This window comes from Eptatretus burgeri, chromosome 7 (assembly GCF_056783735.1).
Source record: "Eptatretus burgeri isolate ZD-2024b chromosome 7, Ebu_testis_v1, whole genome shotgun sequence".
NCBI lineage: Eukaryota > Metazoa > Chordata > Myxini > Myxiniformes > Myxinidae > Eptatretus > Eptatretus burgeri.
The window spans coordinates 32672563-32690865 of record NC_140967.1 but is presented as its reverse complement, the minus strand read 5'-3'; the positions used below and the strand labels follow the sequence as shown (position 1 = coordinate 32690865).

General features: G+C 46.0%; 1 protein-coding gene and 1 pseudogene across 1 annotated transcript in view; one reads left to right on the top strand and one right to left on the bottom strand.

Moving 5' to 3' along the window:
* RYK (receptor like tyrosine kinase) overlaps positions 1 to 15656 on the bottom strand; it is a 182525-nt gene extending 166869 nt beyond the window's left edge. The window contains exon 1 of the mRNA XM_085887970.1: positions 15425 to 15656. Within this exon, the coding sequence (XP_085744096.1) occupies positions 15425 to 15554 (130 nt within the window). The 5' untranslated portion in view covers positions 15555 to 15656. The remainder of the gene's footprint in view (positions 1 to 15424) is intronic.
* LOC147022977 (signal recognition particle RNA) lies at positions 3731 to 3871 on the top strand (annotated as a pseudogene).
* Positions 15657 to 18303: the final 2647 nt, after the last annotated feature.

Here is an 18303-nt window from a genome sequence, read left to right as displayed (position 1 = left end):
AGGGGGCCCCTTTCCCACCCCCTACCAGACACTGTCCGCGAGGCCCGCGGAGTTGAGGCACCATCGCCGCTCCGCGTCTCATCACCAGACGGGTAGGCCCGACCCGGTCTCGGCCTCAGGCCCGCCTCATCTTTGAGGGTGTTCTTTTCCTTGGTTTTGGGTATGTATTGTCAGCGCCGTCTGTGAAGTAAAATTGTATAAGTGTTGCCGTGTGCTCGCGTAATCGGTATTAGATCTGCATTGTCGCATTTGCTTTTTGTGTAAATTGCATTGTGTTTTTCTTTTCTATGTGCTTTTGGTGGAATTGAATATGTGTGCTTTCCGTTCAGCGCAAATAAATGTGCTTTGTGTTGAACTGTTTCCCGCTTCGCTTCGTCATTTCTTTCATTGAATCCTCATCTTGCTTCACGTAAAGGGTTGGTAGTGGGCTGAATACGCCCGATAATTAATCGAACCGTCGAGGTCGACGATAACACCGCTCGGTTATCCCGATAGTACGGAACGGGTCGCTTAAGTGGCCCGTGTCCGAAGTCGACCTGCGGCGAGGTGCGATCGCCCGATCTACCCTCCGCGTGGGTACTTAGGTAGGTCGAATTTGGCGAGCAACCCTATCCCACGCGGGGGCTGATTGGCTCGATCGCGGTGAGACCGAAAGGTCCACCCGTGACTGGTTCCCGGCGTTAGTCCGAGAGGGTCACGACTGGATTGTCCGTCCGGTGGGCGACGTGCCGCGATTCGAGTTACGTGGCCGTCAGCACGCCGGCGGGCGAGAATCCGCAACAATATATATATATATATATATATATATATATATATATATATATATATATATATATATATATATATATATATATATATATATATATATATATATATATATATATATATTGTAACGGCTGTGGAAATTCGCAGACCACCATTCAGGGCCCGTAGGTGAGAAAACTCGAAGTACATGTGTAGTTAGCCCCAAACCCGTTGTTTAGAGGGAATAAATGTGATTCATTCGGGCTGCGACGCTTTGAGATAGCCGTTTTTCTGTTCTATCTTTATTTTGAAGCAACCACGTCTCAACCGCCATAACCATCAACCCACCACCGATAAACCCTCCACCACCCTCACCTCTCTCCTTCTACGGCCGTTCCCACGCCACCTGTGAACACTGAGCGTCGGGCTGTCTTGGGCTCGTTCAACGATACGCTCCGAGCCGCGAGTGCAAATAGCGGCCTTTCCGAGGGAGAATTCGGATCAAGAACGCTACAAGCCCACTTCTGATCCGTCCAATTAGCAAGCGCGGAGCGGCTTGGCCTCGCCTCCAGGCGCGTCTGTGTGAAATCCATATATGCAAATTCTAGCATCAGGGGAGGTTCACGCCCACTTTTCCTCCGTCCAATTGGCGAGCGTGGCTCCGCCCCCGAGGTCATTCTGATCCGGAAATTTGCATATTTTTCTCCTGCCGGCCTATAAAACGGCGAGCGCAAGGAGAATCGAGGCAGAGTCAGTTTTTGGTTGGAGAGCAGAGTGGCGCAGCAGCAGAGTGTGGCAGAGAGTGGAGTCGGGTAGCGAAGGCATCGAGTTGGGTTCTACAGTCGGCTGAGGAGAGTTGTGGGAAGAGACCAAGGAGCTCGGGACCGAGGCGAGAAGGACGGCGGTCGGCGACGAGGTCGCGGTGGGAGATCGCTCGTCGTGGGACCCAAGCCAGCCAGCCATTCTCCCTCCCCCAGGGCATCAACAATTCCCCCTTTTCCCCCGTGCTTGGATAGTGCAACAAAGGGGGCCCCATTCCCACCCCACTTCAAACGTCATGCCAACGAAACCCACGAAGGAGCACGGAGTCGGGGCACAGCCACGCGGCCACATCTGCGGCTCGTCCGCCAACACGTCACGAGGACGCGGGTAGGACCCACCCGGTCTCGCGGACCTGGCCGCTCCTTCAGGTCCCGCGCACATATTGGCCTCCAGGCCCGTCTGCCCCCTTGTCTATGAGGGTGGCTTCTTTCCTTTGCTTTTGAGTAAATGTGTGTCGGCACCGTGTCTTGTAAAGTAGAACTGTGTAAGTGTTGCCGTGTGTACGTGTATTCGGTTGTATCTCTGCGTTGTTTCTTTTGTTTTCCTGATATAGGTGCATTCTGACTGTTTGGCTGTATATGTGTGCTTTCCGTGTGTCGCGTAATAAATGTGCATTGTGTGAACTGTTTTCCCGTTTCGCTTCGTCTTTTCTTTATTTCCCCACTAAATCCCCATGTTTAGTGGGATTTCAAAAGTGGTGCGTTGAGAAGGGTAAATAATCAATCCACTCTCTTATGGGAAGCTTTTCTATTTACGACAGACACATTTATGCACATATTTCTTTCACGAGCGCCGATGCCCGCCTTTTTATTTACAGCAACGTTTACACACATTTCTTTCGTGGATGCTGAGGCCGGCGTTTCACACCACAGGGACTAATAAGGAGAGCATGGGTTGTCATGGTAATGGTGCGCAAGTGGGGCGGGGCGAGCTTGGGGGAACTCTGTGGCGACTGAGACGGCCTGCATATATAAAAAGAATTGGAGGTCCGTTTGGGGAAAGAGACGCGAGCGGGTAAGCGTGTGGGTGGCTGACCAGCGCCAACAACGAGACAGTTTGTCAGTTAGTGGCGTCAGTTCGTCCATTCCAGTGTGGGAGTGACCAGCGCCAACGAGTGAGGCACGGGTCGGTCACCAACAAGTGAGGCACAGGTCGGTCACTAACAGACCGTGTGGGTCACTGGACGTCACCAGTTTTATTAAGTGCGAGGAGCTGCCCGTGTCGCAGCACCAGGGTCTAAACCCGCAATAGACGATCTCGGTGCCCCCCAGACGTCGACTGGCGTTCAAGGCTGTTGGGCGAGTGGGTGCACGATAAGGCTGGGTGCTGGCGACGGACAAGACACGTACACTATTTCAGGACGTTTTCATTTGATGGACGACTTCTCTCTGGTGAGCGAGACGACTCTTCTCCCACCCCCCTGAATGATCTGCTGCGTACCCTTGTCTATGTTTAGTTGTAAGTAAGTCAACCCCCGATAAGCATCTGCTATGTCTCTTTCCTGTCATTTTGATTGATTTTGCCAGATTAATTATTCATTTCTGTTGCTTTGGAATTTATTTACTTATTTACCTCAGGAAATAAAAAGATCTTTTTATTTATTTATTTTCTTATTTATAAATTATTTGTCGACTTCAAACCTGTCCGGGTTTGTCCCTTCCATCTATTGGTCTAGCATTGGCCGAACCTAGATAGACTGGGCGGTAATTACAACAGATTTCGCCAAAAATAGTCGGTACACACCAGCAGTTAAAACGCTTGGCTGCATTAATTAAGATCTAATCAAGATAAGATTGGTGCGTTGCTGAGGGGGCACTCCCCGTTCAGGTAACCACGTGACCTCTAGTTAAACGACATAATTAGACGATGGACACTGGAACTCGTGATTAACTGGGGGTGTTTGTGGATCTAAAACAACCCACCATACCACAACGTTATTGCGAGCAGTGTCCCCAGGTCCGGCTCTTCCGAGGACAACCGGGGTTTAATTCCCCTGAGTGACAAACTGGTGTCTCGGTATCCGTAAATATATGTGTGTGTGTGTATACACACACACACACACACACACACACACACACACACACACACACACACACACACACACACACACACACACACACACACACACACACACACACACACACACACACACACACACACACGTACCGGGCGTAGTGGCGTGCGCCTGTAATCCGGCTACTCGGAGGCTTGGGTTGGAGGATCGCTTGAAGACGGGAGCTCTGCACTGGGCCGCGCTATGAGAGGGTGTAGGGCAGCCCGGAATCATGGCGAAACCCAATCCTTATCCCTGTGTCGTAAGAGGCGACCAGGGTTGCGTCAGGAAGGGCATCCGGCGTAAAACCTATGCCAAATCAGTATGCGGATCATAACGGATGATCCGCTGTGGCGACCCCTAACGGGAGCACCCGAAAGACAAACAACAACATACATATATATATATATATATATATATATATATATATATATATATATATATATGTATATATATATATATATATGTGTATATGTATATAAAAACACACACACACACACACACACACACACACACACACACACACACACACACACACACACACACACACACACACACACACACACACACACACATACACAACCGGTCAAAAGTTTTAGAACACCCCCATTTTTCAGTTTTTACTGAAAATTAAGCAGTTCAAGTCCAATGAATAAACTGAAATGGTACAAAGCTAAGCGGTAAACTGCCAGAGGTTAAAAAAAAAGTTCAAGTTACCAAAAACTGAAAAAAATGTAAATTTCAGAGTTGTTAAAAAAGGCCCTTTTCAGGGAACAAGTAATGGGTTAGCAACTGCAGCTGTTCTGCAGCAATGGAATTAAATTAAGCCTTGAAAGTTGATGCAAACAATTCCTACAGGAGTCCCAACTTTTGATGATTAGTTACAAAACCTCTGTCTGGATAAGAGCAGTGTTGGAACAGACTGTTGCGACACCCTCTGAAGCATTATTTGGACAATATTGCACTGCAGGAAGTAGTATATTGCGATCGTAATGGCGAGAAAAAGATAATTAACAAAGGAAGACAGACAGACCATGATAACCCTTAAAAGTGAAGGTCTTTCCTTCAGAGAGATTGCAAAGGAAGCCAAGGTGTCAGTGAGGACAGTTTCTTATACCATCAAAAGGCACTTGGAAACTGGAGGAAACTCTGACAGGAAGTGGTCTGGCAGACACAAAGCCACAACACAATCAGAAGACAAGTTTCTGAGAGTCAACAGCTTGAGTGATAGGTGGCTCACAGGACAGCAGCTTCAAGCACAGCTTAACAATGGTCGAAATAAGGAAGTCTCAGTTTTAACTGTGAAGAGAAGACTTTGAGCTGCAGGTTTGACAGGTCGAGTGGCAGTAAGAAAGCCATTGCTAAGATGGCAAAATAAGAAAAAGAGGCTTGCCTGGGCCATGAAGCACCGCCAGTGGACGAATGAACACTGGAAGAAGGTCTTGTGGATGATGAATCAAAATTTGAAATCTTCGGTTCATCACGCAGGGTTTTTGTATGCCGTCAAGTAGGCGAAAGTATGGTTCCTCAGTATTAACACAAACTGTCAAACATGGAAGAGGAAGCGTGATGATCTGGGGCTCTTTTGCTGGATCAAGTGGGCAACTTGCACAGAGTGACTGGCACCCTGAACCAAAAGGGCTACCACAGCATTTTGCAGCGCCATGCAATACCCTCTGGCCGATGCCAAGTTGGTCAGGGGTTCATCCTAAAGCTAGATAATAACCCAAAACATACCTCCAGGCTATATCAGAACTACCCGATAAGAAAAGAACAAGACGGTAGGCTTCAAATCATGGAATGACCAGCACAGTCTTCAGACTTAAACCCCATTGAGCTGGTTTGGGATGAAATGGACAGAAGGGTGAAAACAATCAACCTATAAGTGCAAGACACAAACACATTTGTGGGAACTTCTGCAACAGTGTTGGGAAGAACTTCCCGAACAATATTTGATTTCCATTGTGGAAAGATGCCACGAGTATGTTCAGCTGTTATATCTGGAAAAGGTCGCTACTTTGATGAGTCAAAAATTTAGATTAAATTTTGTTCAACAAAACGATTCCATGATTTCATTTTTATCTGCAATTGTTTATTGGTTTCTGCTTTAATTTCAGAGTTCTGTTGCAGGCCGTGGGTCGGATGAGAAGACTACAAGGTGGGGGAAACTATCTTGGCTTCCACCAGACTCCCCAGAATTGTAGGCCACAGCACACGGATAATTCCGTGACGCGGCGGGTCGCTTAACCGACCGTGGACGCCAATAACTCAACCGTGTGACCGAGGATCCTCCCATCTATGGGTTAAACAGGTTACCTAATTAATCACGTGATTTAATTACTAGGAAACACGCCCTCGGTACGCCTTGTCCGAACCAGATCACTCTACCGGATCAGATCACTTTTCCGGATCTGATGCAGCCGAGCGACATTGCAAAGAACGTACCGGCTAAAAGGAACGGATCGTTGGGAATAAAGTCCCGACAAAGCTAGGATTCTGAGCATGCTGGATCAATGGAAGAAAAGACAAAAACGAGGCGGGAACATTCCTAATAATAATTTATTAATAATGGGCGAGGAATGGTATGTGGCACGATCAAGGTTTATTGGGGTGTGTTGTGCAGAGATAGGGGACAGAGAGGTGTGGTGCAGCAAATAAACAAGCAACTTACAAAAGCGGACACAGAGCAAACTTAACGCGAAAATAATAACAATAACGATCTTCTGCAGTCTTACTTTAGCAGACAGGCACCAGGACACACACACACACGCACACGCACACAGAAAACCCGATGAAGAGGGAGTATTGGAACAAGAAAGGAGAGCAGTTGAAGCTACGATCTCTGTACCTTTGTGCTTGACAGCATGACGCACCACGGAGCACCCCCCCTCCCCAAAACGTATTGGTGGCGCGGTACCCAATAGTGGGCGCATTGTCTCTGGCTTCAGCAGCACGTGTGGAGACCGTGTTGGTGAAGGAGGGGCTTGAGTAGAGAAGGTGCGGAGCCCAGAGTGCGTGGATGGAGTTGTAAGCGGGACCAGGTAGGTAGGTGGGGTCGACGTCGTGTGGGTGGAGACGAGGAGGCGGAGTCCAGGCAGCAGGAGGGTCATGGCGGTGTCGACGAGGGCAAGGCAAGAGAGGCGGAGTCCAGGCAGCAGGAGGCGGGTCGTGGCGAGAGACGAGGGCGAGGAAAGAGCCAGCGAGCAAAAGAGAAAGAGAAAGGAGGAAGGAATACTCTGACTTTTATAGGACATGCAGGGGGGAGGGGCCACCCCGAAGCGAAACGTCATCACCTGAATCGGGCACTCCGATTGGCCCCGACCCCTCTTGTGGCCCGCTAACTTTGGCCGGAAACCGCCTCACTTTGTTTCCGGCAAGGCCATTTCAGACAGCAGAAATACTCCGCTCCGACCACACGACATGACACAAATCGCCCACACCAAAATTGGCACGCGAATCGTACCGCAAAAACCTCCGGGCCGCGCCCCGGCGACTGGCCGAGGGTCCCACACGCCCGCTCTGGCGTCCGACCAGCGCCAATCAACGCGCCCGCTCTGCGCGCGCCAACGTGGCCCGCACTGTACATTCCCCAGCTCAATCGCAGCTTCGCTGGCCGTAGAGATGAGAAGACGTTCATCCGTGGGGAATCCGCTGCTGCCAGTGAGGGACGAAGGTATGATGTTATGGATAAATCCATGCATGTTTCACGAGCGGCGTACGTGTCTGCCTTAGAGTACATTCTATACAGTGTGCGGGGTTCGGCCAAGGCCCACGTGGTCAGTGCTCGCATTCACACGACTCTGCTAGCGTGTGCGTGGGGCGAACACCGATATGTGGTTGAAAAGGAATGCACCGCTTTTACCTCGCACACCCACATCCCGTCAAACGTGGCGTGGAGTCGCCTTTATCGGCCTCCGTACGTGTTTCCTGCAGCGTGGGTGTCGTGCTGGCTGTTTCCTGTGTTGTGAAAAACACCATTCGTGCAGCCTCTTAAGAGGTATTCATTCGTATGCCTTTTTAATGCAACCGGCAATCTTCCCCAGATCATCGGAAGCTCGAGTTGATAATCCCGCACTGCTAAGCGCACTGTATGACTCGCTGCACCCGTTGGGTTTAGGGCTCGCTTGGGAACGAGGGCTCTGCGCTGCCAATGCCCGAGAGTCATCGTTCCCTGCCGCAGCGGTGCCGCACGCGCTGGCCTCCATGAGGGCCCACCTCACAACGAAGTTGCACGAAGCTCAGATTTACCTCAGGAATAATTAGACGAAAAGAAGAGTAGGGATGAAATGAAGAAAAAAATGATGTAAGCAACCCCAGCTATGAGATCACAACACACTCCCTTATTGTCCCGCTAAACAAAAGGAAAGGGACTATCTACACGTATATTAATGGAATAACTGTCTTGGGACTGTCTGCTGGATACATGCGGTTCCGAGAACCGCAACAGTATATTGAAACATTAAACTGCTTAAATTTCAGTAAAAACTGGGAAAATGGGGGTGTTCTAAAACTTATGACCGGTCGTGTGGATATGTATATATAATATATATGTATACACACACATTGTTTATAGCCTCATCTCTGAATGGTGAAGAATCACCTAAAAATTATCAGATCTGAATTGGGATCTTCACCAAAATCGAATCACTTCTTCCTTGTCACACACCCAACATGTCCAAGTTTTGTCTGAATCTGTCCACAACTTTTTGAGATATTGTGCTATATATCATTTTTGGCCCTGTCTCAATGGTGAAGAATCACTTTTTAAAATTCTAGTAGCTAGATCCGGACCGTCACCAACATCTAATCCTTTCATCCTTGTCACACACCCAAAATGCCCAACAAATTTCGTCTGAATCCATCCACAACTTTTTGATATACCCTGTTCAAAGACAAATACACAGACAGAAAAACTGACGGGGGAAAATATAACCTCCACTCACCTTTGGTGATGGAGGTAATTTAAAAAAATAGCTCCGCAAAGCGGGCGTAACCCCTCAGCCCATGCATTGTAAAAGGAAGCAGTGATATCACGATGATGCAGTCAGTTAGAGAACGTTGGACGTCAAATCGAAAATCAGACTTCAAGATGGCTACCATGTCGGCAAGTGAAAATCGCAGCGCGCCCATTTTCGAAAGGAACCTTCCTCTACTCAACTCCAACACACACAATGCAAAAATGCATTTAATCGGACAAGCCAAGCCGTTCTCGAAATTAACGAAAACCAATTTCAAGACGACTGCCGTGGCGGCCACACTGAAAATCGCAGCGCGCCCATTTTCGAAAGGAACCTTCCTCCATTCAACCCCAACACACCCTGCAAAAATGGATTTAATCGGACAAGGCGTTCTCCTCGAAATCGATGGAAAAAATTTCAAGATGGCTGCCATGGAGGCCACATTGAAAATCACAGCGCACCCATTTTTGAAAGGAACCTTCCTCTACTCAACCCCAACACACACTGCAAAAATGGATTTAATCGGACAAGGCGTTTTCCTCGAAATTGACGGAAACCAAAAGTTGACGGACGCCTGAACACCGAAGTATGAACTTTGACCTCTGTGACCTTGAAAAGTAGGTCAATTAAAAAACCCAGGTTATATATCATGTATCCTCATCAGATATACCTGTGATAAAAAAAATTGGCGATGATCCAGCCATTCGTTCAGGAGAAATAGCCATTTTTAGGTTTTAGAATAGAAAACCATTTTTAGGTTTTCAGTTTTGGCCCCCTGGTGGCCGAGCCGAGAATCAAATTGAGCTCATTATCGAAAGGAACCTTCCTCTACTCAACCCCAACACACCCTGCAAAAATGGATTTAATCGGACAAGGCGTTCTCCTCGAAATCGATGGAAACCAATTTCAAGATGGCTGCCATGAAGGCACATTGAAAATTGCAGCGCACCCATTTTTGAAAGGAACCTTCCTCTACTCAACCCCAACACACACTGCAAAAATGGATTTAATCGGACAAGGCGTTCTCCTCGAAATTGATGGAAACCAAAAGTTGACGGACGGACACCCGGACAACGCCTGTGTCGACAATACCCCTTAGCCAATTCGGGCTGAGGGGTAAAAAGCGATGATGAAGCTAACAGCAGGAGAAAATAAGGCTCGATGTTTGAAGGATGGAAATAGAAGCAGAATGTCTCATCGACTCCTGAAAAAGATGAGCCGGAACAATTTTGGAAAGGAATCTATGAAGATTGAAAGGAACACAATGAGGAGTTGGGATGGATTCCAAACCTGGAAGAGAAAAAGTCACTTCTCTATGAAACACCCATCGTAATAATTGATGCAGAAAAGACTTATAAGGCAACAACCTGCAAAAATGGTAAACTTCAAAAGCCCTGACCCAGAAGGGATTCCAAACTTTTGGCAAAAGCAACTTGTGGTAAACTTCAAAAGCCCTGACCCAGATGGGATTCCAAACTTTTGGCAAAAGCAACTTGATGCTCTCCACGTTCATTACAATCGAGCGTTCAATGAACTTATCCAAAGGGATCGGAAAATGGAAGAATAACACCTTCCTCATCACAAAATCTGAAAAAAAATCCAACTACCTCACAAATATCAGCCAATAACCTGTCTACCAACAACATACAAATTTTAACATGAATCATCACAGAAACAATGTCACAACATCCAACACAACAAGGAGGCCTAGAGACAGAACAGAAGGGATGTAAGAGACGATGCTATGGAAAATTAGACCACCTACAACTAAGCAAGGCCTTTTAAAAAATTATTTTGTGTACAATATCGAGGCTTGTATAAGAGACAACACACAAAACGTATAACAAGGGGAGCAGGAGACAAGAGGGGTGGGAGAGGGAAGCACAAAGCAGTGGGGAACAAAGACATTCGGAGATCTGTAGGGATGGGGGATGGGGGCGTGGAACACGGGGTAAACAAGATGGACACCATAGGGACTTTCAGGAAGGAAAGTAGGGAATTTGAAGGAGATGGGTTTGGGGTGGATGGAATGGGGATAGTAAAGATCATGGTTTTGGATGGGGGAAGATATAAGATGGTGATGAACAGTTGTTTTGAAGCCTTGGAGGGAAGAGTGGGATTGAAGAGAGTGTGGGAGCTTGTTCCAGAGGCGGGAAACCAGAAGAACCAAACTGTCCATTGCCTGGATAGACAATTAAAAAAAGCAAGGACAAATGTGTCCAAGAGCCACGTCCTAAAGGTTTTGTCTTCACCAGAAGAACAAGAACAAGAAGAAGAAGAAGAAGAAGAAAAACAAACAAAAAAAAAAAACTTCCGATATTTCATCGCGTGCCTTGACGGAGCCAATAACGAGACCCGTCCTGGACGATCGTCGTTCATGACGAGAAAATAGTGTATTTACGAAATAACCACATTAAATGGAATAATCTTTAAATAGTAACGTGAACTTTTCAAAACTTTAAAGCAAATGTCCGAATTTATTTAAAAGTTCATGATAGACGCTCTCAAAAGGCACCGTCAATGCGACGATGTGTACAGGTATTTAGTATTTAAGGAGATCCGGATCCTGTATATAAAAGAGCAGAGTCCCAAAGGTTTTGTCTTCACTAGAACAACAACAACAACAACAACAACAACAACAACAACAACAACGCCGAGCTCTCCTAGAGCCACGTCTCCCAAGCGAGACGTGGCTAAAAAGCTTTTGACAGCATCCCACATTCATGGATGATGAAGTGCATGCAAATGTAGAAGGTAAATCCCCAAATAATCAAGCTGATTGAGAAAAGCACGGATCTACAGAAGACCACACTAATCTTGCAGCACTCAGAAGGAAAGTTTGATATACCAAAAGTGAATATACGACGCCAGATCTTCCAAGGAGACAACCTCCCACCCCCTCCTTTTTTGCCTTGCTTTGGATCCACTAAATAACATCAATAAGCAAGGCCATGGATACACCATAATGTCCAAGAAGAGAACGCCGAAAGAAACAAGAAAGGTGACACAGACTGTACATATATGATTTAAAACCCTTTGCACTGAAAAAAAAATTGGCAGAACAACTCAAATTAGTGAAACGGTAACTCTGACGACATTCAAAATGGAATTTATCCTCGATAAGTGTGCCAAGTGCAAACCAATGAAAAATAAAGACAAAAAAAAAAGAATCGACCAAAATACAACAATACAGGAGCTAGACAATGAAGCATCTTATAATCTTGGAGTAGAAGACAGCCATCAAATTTGTCAAAAATGTACAAAACAATTACCAAAGAATACTTGCGTAGAATGAGGCTGATCCTGAAAATATACCTCTCCCCAAGGAACAAAATCAAAGCCATAAACCAACCAGCAGTACTTGTATTCCAATACAGCTGCAGAATAGTAAACTGGCCACAAGCAGAAATCAATAAACTATACATCAAAACTAGAAGGGCACTCGGTGGAGCGCAAACCTCCGTCCTGTAATGCCTGATCCACAAGAACACATCTGGCCCATTACATTTTTGAAATATCACACAAGATATGGTTTTTGAGCCTTATCTCTCAATGGTGAAGAATCACTTTAAAAATTATTGCAGTCAGATCCAGATCCAGATCCGGATCTTCACCAAAATCGAATCAATTCGTCCTTGCCACACACCGAACCTGTCCACAAAATTTCATCCTTACCCATCCACAACTTTTTGAGACATCCTGTACACAAACAGACAAACAGACAGAAAGGGGAGAAAACCACCTTCACCTTCAGTGGCGGAGGTAATAAAGAAACTCATTATCCACCAAAAAAAATTCAATGCATCCAAGAATGTACCTGCCGAGAGGAGGAGATGGCCTGGGCTTGATACAACTCAATCAAGTGCACAGACCGACAACTGTAGGATTAGAAAGTACGTGAAAAGTTCAACAGACTACTGAATACAATAAGCCAGAAAAGCCATCTTTCACTCACCTTGCAAAAAAACTTCCAAAAAACAGGTGCGAATAGAAGATGTCTGTCATGGATCACTGGAATAGCTAATAAGAGATCAGCTCAATTGAGCAGGAGAAGGAATTGATATAAATGCCCAAGACCAAGGACACAACACCAATGGATTTTTTTTTTTAATGACAGGACTGAGGATATCAGACAAGTGTAGATTTTACAAGGTAGAAACAAAAAAGCACGAGTCACCTCCAATCAGGATGTAGAAACTCATGTTAGAACAGCTGCACACACAAAGGAATAATAAGGTATGTAAAGTAATCCACTGGCACATCTGCAGAAATTTCAATATCCCACTTCTACAAAACTCATGGAAACATGAACCAAGAGCAATCATTGAAAAACAAGGACATACTGCTGACGTACGACCTGATGATCCCATCCAGCGTGAACACAGAAAACAAAGCAAGGCAACCGGATATCGTACTCTGATACAAAGGGAAAAATAAGGCATTGCTAAAGGCCCTGTCACACCTTTACGTTTTAGCCAGCGTATGCCGACATATGAAAAAATTGGCGAATACGCTGGAACACGTCGAATATGTTATGGGTAAGTTTTGTATAAGTTAAGAGCACACTGAAGCACGCTGGCATACGTCGTAGTACGTCGAGCTCGTTGACAAATTTTAAGCATGCTCAAAATTTTTCGACATGCTCGGCGTATGACTCACACGTTCCGCATACGCTGGCCATAAGTTGTCGGCACATTATGCGATCGTTGACACACGTTACTTGTAAGTTACTCATAAGTCGAAATACGTCGAGGTAATGTCTAGCGTACCCAAAACTTATTTCTAACCTACGAGTAACGTGCTTTGAACCTATGTGTAACGTATCTCAAACGCATATTGACGTATGTAGACGTATTTGACGTCTTCCAGACGACCACAGAACTTACTGAACGTATTTCAAACTTACAGCTACCGTATAATGGCGTATTGGCAGCGTTTAGGGGAATTGGTATATAAAAATGGGGTTCACACAGGAGGAACCCGTCAATGTTTCAGACTCCATGGTAAGTAGATGTCCATGTCAGTAGTGTCAGTAGGTGAGCGTGTCAGTAGTAGTATTAGGTCCATGTCAGTAGTAGTAGGTGAGTGTGATGGGGAGGGTGTGGGTGATGATGGATCCTCCTTGCGTCTGTGGCCACAGCCAGGAGACTTCTTTGCTGCATTCTTCGAAGTTTTCTTCGGCATGACGGTGATGTTGACACTTCGATGTCTAGTGCGGTTATGATTTGGGTACGCCACGTGATCATCGGCGATATGCTGCCGCACGCTATGCATAAGTTAGACTATCGTTGGGCATAGGTTGTGAACGCTGACAACACGCTAAGCGTTCGTTGGTATAAGTTATCTATAAGTTATCGAAACGTTCCGTGTACGTTACGCATACGTCCAACTCGTTATGAATACGCGCAAAACTGAAAAAAACATCAATAGTTCAGCGTACGCCAGCGTTTTACATACATTTTGATACGTTGCCATACGCTGGCTAAAACGTCAAGGTGTGACAGGGCCCCTAATCGAGGTTTCGGTAACCAGTGATTTTTGTCTAAATAACACAGAAATCAAGAAAACGACCAAATATCAAGACCTCATGAATGAATTGAAAAGATCCTGGAAGCTGAAGAGCACCGACATTGTACCAGCGATAAATTGGAGCAACGGGAATGATAAAGAAGTTATCCTACAAATGATCCCTGGGAACATCACCAAAAACAAACTACAGTTGGAGGCTGTCCGAGGCTCAGCGACGATCCTGAAAAGAGCTCTCGGAACAAAATTTCACAACGTGGTCCATGAATCAAAACACACACACACACACACACACACACACACACACACACACACACACACACACACACACACACACACACACACACACACACACACACACACTGGACTATTCATGAGGAGGAGGTTGAAAAGCTGTCCTGGAGCACAGAAGTAGTTGCGCTCATTTATCAATGTGTGCTTTCTCTTGAGCAGGCGTCGGCAACCTAAACCAGGCCGCGGGCCACTGGGCCACGTTCGGGCCACCTCGTGGGCCGCACCCCCCTCCCAACCCGAAAAAATAACAAACACACCTAAAATCAATGATGATAAATGTAATTGTAAATTGAACCTTAAGACCTTCAGACATCTGAAACAAAAACGAAAAAATATTTAAGACCAAGTTAAGTGGACTAGAAGCGAAAATAATGTATTGTGACGTACAGAGACTGTGATATATGTGGAAGAATCATATGTCCACATATGTTAAATTTGCCGTCGGTTCAGAAAAATGTTTTGCGGGCCGCATCGAATGGAAATACGGACAAGGCGCCGCGGGCCGCACGGGAGGAGCTCGCGGGCCGCATGGGAGGAGGTCGCGGGCCGCACGGGAGGAGGTCACGGGCCGCATTTGGCCCGCGGGCCGCAGGTTGCCGACCTCAGCTCTTGAGGAACAATGATTAAGTGTGTGGACTTGTAGCCCGCGTGATCTGAATCAAGGAGGAGATCTTAACCATCCACAAAACCAGACCGGAGTGATCAGGAGTCGTGAAGGATGCACCACACAGCAAGGTCAAGGTGTAGTGACAAAATATTTGAAACTTTCCCACTTCACGGTCAATCAATTCCCTTCCCACGAATACATCAGTAATGTATCATACACAATGGACACCACAATAGGATATTAAAGTCTTACAAAGCATCAAACATGTCCCGTTATGTGTAACCATAGCAACGTCGTGAACAGTGGCCTCCATAACGAGGCGCGGTAATCCAAGCCGAGGACGAGATGCCAGGCTGCCGAAGCCGCTATCCGAGGCCGTGGTCTTACCGACACTAGGCCCGAGCTGGCCGTCGCACTTACCCAGTAAACGGCGAACCTCATCCTCGCCCATAAACAGGTTCATGGAGGCTTCCGAGCCGGACAGCAGCGCCACGAGTAACAAGGAGACGACGAACGCCGACGAGTCGTCACGACAACGATGGCACTGCATGTCGTCCACAAGTAAAAAAAAAAAAATCTTCCTCTTCTTCTTCCTCGTCCGAAAACGCCACAATCGCAGTTCCTCGACCGAGAGTAACAGGTTCTGTGAGAACGTCTTGAGCTCCGATCCGATCCGACCGCGAATTCGGTCAACTTGTGAACTCGAACATCGTTCCTCGTTTTAATATGTCTCTCTTTGAGGCCCCAGGTTTTCACAACGCCGGTTTTAGTACAAACTTTCTTTACCTCGAGTCTCGACCCTCTTTAACTCTCCCTCCCCTCGTCCGAGTAATCCCAAACTCCTCGCTCTCAACATGAGGCCTCCCCCGCCCCCCTCGAATCGGATCATTTACAGGTACATTATTTATTTTTTTATGACAAAATATTTCTCTTTCTTTCCAATGGGAAAAGGTGAAACGATTCACTTGTTCGTCATATCCCCTTGTTTGGTGCTGGAAACCCCGATATTCCACATTCTGAGTCTTTCTTGTGCTCCTCTTGCTTCTTCTTCCTCTTCTCATTTCGTCGTTGAATGTTGGACTCTCCTGGAACGTCATTGCTTCATGATCACGTGTCACCGGGAATGGGCGGAGTTTATGTTCTCACCACTGTCTGTCAGTCTGTCTGTCAGTCTGTCTGTCTGTGAAGTGTGAACAGGATATCTCAAAAAGTTTTGGACGGATCCGGATGGAATTTTGTGGACACGTTGGGTGTGTGACGAGGAAGAATCGATTCGATTTTGGTGAAGATTCGGATTCAGATCAGACCTACAAGTGGCATACAAACTATGAACTGTTCGGCCTGGCGGTGGTATGTGCTCTTCCGAGTGCCACTCTTGTCCGTGGCTATTTGCAACTACTGTACTTTATACTAATTTAAAGTCAAGAACTGCAGCTGTTTTATTACAACTCTGAGCTTTCATCGGTGAAGTTATTGATTTGATTGCTTCAGTCTGATTTTTTTGGTTTCATTCATGGTTCCTCGGTAAGAGGGATGGCCTGAGCCCCAAGGATATGCACCTGAGCCTCAAAGTTGTCTCACCTGGTTTCGAAACCTGACCCAGCGACAAAGTGTGTTTCACAGACAGGGTGATTCATCAATGTGTGTGCCGTCTTTCGGATGAACGTTCAACTGGACGTCCTGTCTGCCGGTATTAGTCGGTGAACGTTAAAGATCCCACATTGTCCTTCGCGAATAGTCGGCGAGCATTCTCCGGCATCCTGAACAAATTCCAAATTCCTACCCGAACCCACTGGGGGGCACTGCATCAGTGACACAGCCATGCTCCCAGCAGTGATGCAACCAGCAGCCCCAGGCTGCAGATGAAATGGATGTCAGGAGGGGTGGATCATGTACGTAGAGCACGGTTCATTAATCATTTTTGAGAAAAGGTGAGGAATGATGACATTTTCTAATCAATCAATGATTCATTGATTGAACATTATTAAATAATAATAAATACTTTTGAAAAGGGTAAGAAAGAGCTTTATTGTTGCTGTTTCATGAGATAAGACTGAAGAAAACGCAGCTTGTGTCGATGTTGTCATCATTCAAAGAGGTGCACACTTTTGTACCAAAGAGGCCAACTGCACTGAAACTTCTCTCTGATTCTACAGAAGTTGGAGGTACAGTCTTCACAGCACTGAATACCTTCTCCAATGAATTTGGATGTTACCTGGTGCTTTCCAAGACGACCATTTCTGTCTTTAAACACTTCAAGATTGATCTTAGGGTGGAGTTTCCAGACCCGATGCTTTTGCTTTTCCACCTTTCTTATTTTCTGACACCAAAGCAATCAGTTTTTTTTCTGCCTTATTCAATTTATTTGGTGATTCTGTTTCAGATCAACTGTTTGATCGTCACTGCCTTCCTTGACCTCATTACCTCCACCACCGAAGGTGGGTGGAGGTTATGTTTTCACCCCTGTCTGTCTGTGAACAGGATTTCTCAAAATGTTATGGACGGATTCGGACGGAACTTGGAGAGTTTGGTTGGGTGTGTGACAAGGAGGAATTGATTCGATTTTGGTGAAGATCCGGATCTGGATACGAGAAGTCTTTAATTTTTTTTTTTTAATGATTCTTCACCATTTAGAGATGGGACCAAAAATGATATACCGTATGGCATGATATTTCAAAAAGTTGTGCACGAGTTGTGACAAAACGAGGTTGATGAGTTGGTTAGGTGACGAGAACAAGCCGATTCGATTTTGGTTCAGGTCCGGATCCAGATCCAACCTATCGGTGGGATACAAAATATAAACTGTTTAGCCTGGCAAGAGTATGTACTCTACTGAGTGCTGTTCTCGTTCTCATTAACATGGTTTTGGAAGAGGTGAATGTTAATGTCTTTGGCTGTCTTGCCAATTTAATTCCTAGATGGGCTTAGGAACACGAGTCACCTTCCAAGAGTGAACTGTACGTACTTGGGTCCTCCAGATAGCATAACAAGCCAGAAATTTGCATTTCTTCTTTTCTTAATCCTCTGATCTATTCGCAGATACAACTTGCACTCGATCATGCTCTCCTTTTCTTTTAACTTCTTCAGCCAAAATTCAAAGATATGTTTTGAGCCATGATCAAGTCACAGGCTCTCCTGCACAATGCCAAGGCACTCGCTTCCACAACTTCTAAGGCCTCAACAATTTCTGAAATGAGCTTTATCTCTTCTTTAGAGAGGGGGAAAAAAAGTCAATGGCAGAATGATCAATCAGTGCATATTCAGAAAATGAAGGTAGACAGTTTATATGGGCAAAAAGG